The 5,110-nt window shown below is 48.9% G+C and overlaps 1 protein-coding gene across 1 annotated transcript; it reads left to right on the plus strand.

The window, feature by feature from the left end:
- Window positions 1-1,303: 1,303 nt before the first annotated feature.
- LOC140184873 (uncharacterized) lies at window positions 1,304-5,110 on the plus strand. Its single transcript, XM_072238068.1, has 3 exons — window positions 1,304-2,115; window positions 2,179-3,787; window positions 3,953-5,110. The coding sequence occupies exons 1-3, from the start codon at window positions 1,304-1,306 to the stop codon at window positions 5,108-5,110; spliced, it is 3,579 nt and encodes a 1,192-aa protein (XP_072094169.1).

Raw genomic sequence — 5,110 nt, forward strand, 5'->3', positions numbered from 1 at the left:
TTTCACGCAAACGTTCCAAAGACCAAGTGTGTTCTCAAACATTGTGGGTTATTTGAGGAAGACGAAATGATTTTGCGGGTATGACATGAAGGAAAAGAAATCATCAAGGGAAAAATCATCTTTAAAAAAAATTTTTTGGCGTGAAGGACGGTTTTAAAACCAAGTCGAACTTTAGGGACAAAAAATTTAAGTTTTAACTCTTATGCTATTTTAGAAGGCTATACTTTATAATAATTTTTTCAATATCAAAAATTTCGATAATAATTTTTTAGATGCTAATGCCAAAGGATGATTTTATGAATGTTTAAAAATCATTTATTATTCCATTTTGAATTCATAAGTTTGTAAAAATGTAGATTTTCTAGAATTTGAACTAAAATATAAAATTTGAATTTATATTCTTATTTATTTTTATTTTTTTGATATTTTTTTATCTAAATGAAAGTATTTTTTTTATTAAATTTTATGCTTTGAAGTTAATACAATTAACTTAAAAATAAAAAATGTCAATATTAATAAATTGTACTAATAATAAATTAAATTAAATTGATTTAACTTACATGTATTTAGTGTAAATCAAATTTAATTAATTTGATTTATATAAAATTGTAAAGAAATAGACATGTTATATAATTTAATTTAAAATATTTATGTAATTTTGATTCTCAATCTATTTATTCATGTAATTTATCCTAAAATAAATCAAGTTTAAATATCTAATATCTAACGGAAGTAAATAACTCTAGTCCAAAAAAGTATTATTTTAGTCTTTCTATAATTAATTATAGAGTATTATTATTATATTTTTAACATAAATTCAACTTTCTAACTTCTAGTAAAGGTAAACAACTGTTACGGCCTGGCCCAAGGAACTGACGGGTCGATCCGGCCCGAGCTCCACCCGACCCGGTTCCGTGTCCTTCATGCGACCCGGACACGCGTCCCGTACGGCTCATACGTAGCTATAGGACAGCGTCCTTGAGGATATGGGCCTGACCCCGTGAGGGGGGCCCACCACTGACATGTATATAAGGGGAAGATTGGCTCTTCCCCCGAGGTACGTCATATCCTTTCACCTCATTATTCTACCCGCCTGCACATCGCTGACTTGAGCGTCGGAGTGTCTTTGCAGGTGGCACCCCCCCTTTTTTCGTCCTCTCTTCAAGGCAAGTGCTCGGCTGCTCGGCAAACCCGCAACCAGTACGACCAAAGCTAAGGCGTCCTCACTCCCTCTCCTGCTCACCCGATCTGTCCGGAACCCGACGACCGAACATTGGCGCCGTCTGTGGGGACTCCTGCCTAAATGGAAGTCGTGCTAGGTCCCGGCGACCAAGCTCGAGCAGCCGGAGCAGAGGGGGCAGCCTCCGTCGCCTCGCTAAGGGGGCGGCGGAGATCCCCCCAACAACACACGAGAACACGACCATTCGGGGGAACGGGCGGCGATAGCGCCATAATAATGCAGGAGCTACGCCACAGGGTCCAAAACCTAGAACGACAGCTGGCCGACCGGGAACGGGAGGGACGGTCCACCGATCCCAGCTATACCCCGTCTCCCGGGAGCGAAGAGGAAGACTCTCACAGAAGCCACCCGCGGCATACATCCGCATCCCGGACGGAAGCGGAGAGCACGCGGGAGGAGTCGCCCATAATAAGAAGACGAAACGACACGATCATCTACTCCCGCGGCAGATCAACCCGCCGAGCGGCAAGAGGTCGCGAAGACAGGGAAGGGAGATCTGAGAGAACACGACAACCTGTGATAATGGGCGTCACCCCATTCCACCGATCTATCCTCGAGGTCCGGTTGCCGAAACACTTCGACAAACCGACGGACATGAGGTACGACGGAACTCAAGACCCTCTAGAACACCTCACAGCCTTTGAGGCCAGGATGAATCTAGAGGGAGTGGGGGACGAAGTAAGATGCCGCGCCTTCCCGGTAACCCTAGCGGGGCCAGCGATCAGATGGTTTAACGGCCTCCCTCAAGGTTCCATCTACAGTTTCTCGGACATCAGCCGTGCATTCCTGGCCCAATTTACAACGCGGATAGCAAAGGCCAAGCACCCTATCAACCTTCTAGGGGTAACCCAGAGACAAGGAGAGCCGACCAGGAGGTACTTAGATCGGTTCAACGACGAATGCTTGGAAATTGACGGCTTAACCGACTCGGTGGCCAGTCTCTGCCTGACAAACGGCCTCCTCAACGAGAACTTCCGAAAACACCTTACCACGAAGCCGGTTTGGACAATGCATGAAATCCAGACGGTGGCCAAAGAGTACATAAACGACGAGGAAGTCAGCCGAGTCGTGGCTGCCAATAAGCGGCAATCCGGTTACAGCCAAGCTCGGCAGCCAGGTGACAGAGAGAGAGCAAAAGAAAAAACCAGGGAGGAGGCATCAAACAAGGCACCTAGACCGTTCCCTCGGGTCGGGAAATTTACTAATTACACTCCACTCACTCTCCCCATCGTGGAAGTCTATCAGCAAATAGCTGAGAAGGGAATTCTTCCGAAGCCCCGACCACTTAAGGACCGTACGGGAGGAAACAAGAACCTTTATTGTGATTATCACAAGGGTTATGGCCATCAAACGCAGGACTGTTTTGACCTGAAGGATGCACTAGAACAAGCTATAAGGGAAGGAAAGCTAGCAGCGTTCTCCCACCTCATCAGGGAGCCGAGAAGACGTTATCGCGATCAAGTCGAGGAAGGCAAAACCCGTCCGGCCAAGCGGCGACAAGAACCCGAAGACAGAGACCACGGCCTCACTGTGATAAACGTGGTAACGGCAAAAAATGCCGCGCCAAAATCCCGGTCGGCACACAAGAAAGACGCTAAGGTTCTGACGATCTCATCCCCGCCGGTGCAAAACTCTAAGAAACCTCCCTCGATTTCTTTCGGCCCGGAAGACCAATGGTTCAACGACGCCCCGGAAAACCCCCCCATGGTCATTACGGCCAGAGTGGGAACCGGCCTCGTCAAACGGATCCTCGTCGACACAGGAGCTGATTCAAACATCATGTTCCGCAACGTGTTCGACGCACTAGGGTTAAAGGATGCCGACCTGACGACTCACCAGCACGGGGTTATCGGGTTGGGCGACCACTTCATCAAACCAGACGGAGTGACATCCCTACCAATCTCGGTGGGGCAAGCCCAAGGCCGAAGATCGACAATGGCCGAGTTCGTAATCCTCCGAGATTCCACAGCCTACAACATCATTTTGGGAAGAAAAACAATCAACGATTTCGAAGCCATAATCAACACCAAGCTGCTAGTCATGAAGTTCGTTGCTGATGACGGATCCATAGGGACCATAAGGGGAGACCTCGAGACGGCGGTCGCTTGCGACAACGCCAGCCTCTCCCTTCGAAAGAAGTCCAAGGAAGCATCCGGCGTGTTCCTAGCTGACCTTGATGCCAGAGTGGAAGACAAGCCGAGGCCAGAACCAGAAGGGGACCTGGAGAAGTTTAGAATCGGTGACGAAGTGGAAAAGTTCACATTCGTTAACAAGAATCTCCCACATGAGCTGAAGGAGCCTTTGATCGAAATGATAAGAGCCAACAGGGACCTGTTCGCCTGGACTCCAGCCGACATGCCGGGCATAGATCCAAAAATCATCTCACATCATCTAGCCGTCAAGGCGGAAGCTCGCCCAGTGGCTCAACGGAGGAGAAAGATGTCGGCGGAAAGAGCAGAGGAGGTGGCCAGGCAGACGGCCAGCCTCCTAGAAGCAGGCTTCATACGGGAAGTGGACTACTCGACATGGCTCTCGAATGTGGTACTGGTTAGAAAACACAACGGCAAGTGGAGAATGTGCGTGGACTATTCCGACCTTAACAAAGCATGCCCCAAAGATTGCTTCCCCCTCCCTAACATAGATGCACTCGTCGATGCCGCGGCGGGGTATCGGTATCTAAGTTTCATGGACGCCTACTCCGGTTACAATCAGATACCGATGCACCGTCCTGACGAAGACAAGACGGCGTTCATAACGCCAGGAGGAACTTTCTGCTATAAGGTAATGCCATTCGGCTTGAAAAATGCGGGGGCAACATATCAAAGGCTGATGAACAGGATATTCCACGACCTCATAGGGAAAACAGTTGAAGTCTACGTGGACGACATCCTGGCAAAAACAAAGCGACCTGACGATCTCTTGAGCAACCTGGCAAGTGTATTCGCGTCCCTCCGTCAACACGGTATGAGGCTGAATCCCCTCAAGTGCGCCTTCGCCATGGAAGCCGGAAAGTTCCTGGGATTCATGATAACACAGAGAGGGGTAGAGGCTAACCCGGAGAAATGCCAGGCAATACTCCAGATGAAGAGCCCGGGTTGCATCAAGGACGTCCAGAGGTTGGCAGGGCGGTTGACCTCATTATCCCAGTTTCTCGGAGCTTCGGCAACAAAGGCCCTGCCATTCTTTAACCTCATGAAGAAAGGGATGGCGTTTGAGTGGACACCCGCATGTGAAGAGGCCTTTCAGCACTTCAAAGAAATCCTGGCGGCACCACCCGTTCTCGGGAAGCCAAAGGACGGGGAACCACTATACCTATACCTCGCCATAACGAGTGAAGCCCTGGCCGCAGTTCTGGTACGGGAGGACGGAAAAGCTCAACAGCCAGTCTATTTCATAAGCAGGGCCTTGCAAGGGGCAGAATTGAGGTATAGCAAGTTGGAAAAGCTAGCCTTAGCACTCCTAACCTCCTCACGAAGGTTAAAGCAGTACTTCCAGAGTCATCAAGTTGTCGTCAGAACGGACCAAGGGATCCGGCAAGTACTCCAAAAACCCGATCTGGCGGGAAGAATGATGACTTGGTCCATTGAACTCTCCCAGTATGACATACGATACGAACCCCGGCAAGCCATCAAGGCGCAGGCGATGGCGGATTTTCTAGTAGAAGTAACGGGAGATCCAAGCGAAGAAGTGGGTACACGGTGGAAGCTCCATGTGGACGGAGCCTCCAACCAGACCTTTGGAGGTGCCGGGATCATCCTGGAAAGCCCGATTGGGGTTGTATACGAACAGTCGGTCAGATTCGAGTTTCCCGTCTCGAACAACCAGGCAGAATATGAAGCCCTTATAGGAGGCTTAATGATGAGCGGATAA

Source organism: Arachis hypogaea, chromosome 5 (genome assembly GCF_003086295.3).
Source record: "Arachis hypogaea cultivar Tifrunner chromosome 5, arahy.Tifrunner.gnm2.J5K5, whole genome shotgun sequence".
Classification (NCBI taxonomy): domain Eukaryota; kingdom Viridiplantae; phylum Streptophyta; class Magnoliopsida; order Fabales; family Fabaceae; genus Arachis; species Arachis hypogaea.

Bases quoted from the DNA above. Each gene is read 5' to 3' on its own strand.
- LOC140184873 (XM_072238068.1), top strand. From the start codon at position 1,304: ATGGAAGTCGTGCTAGGTCCCGGCGACCAAGCTCGAGCAGCCGGAGCA. The intron at 2,116-2,178 runs GTACTTAGATCG...CTCGGTGGCCAG, and splicing joins CAAGGAGAGCCGACCAGGAG to TCTCTGCCTGACAAACGGCC. The intron at 3,788-3,952 runs GTTAGAAAACAC...GGTTACAATCAG, and splicing joins GGCTCTCGAATGTGGTACTG to ATACCGATGCACCGTCCTGA.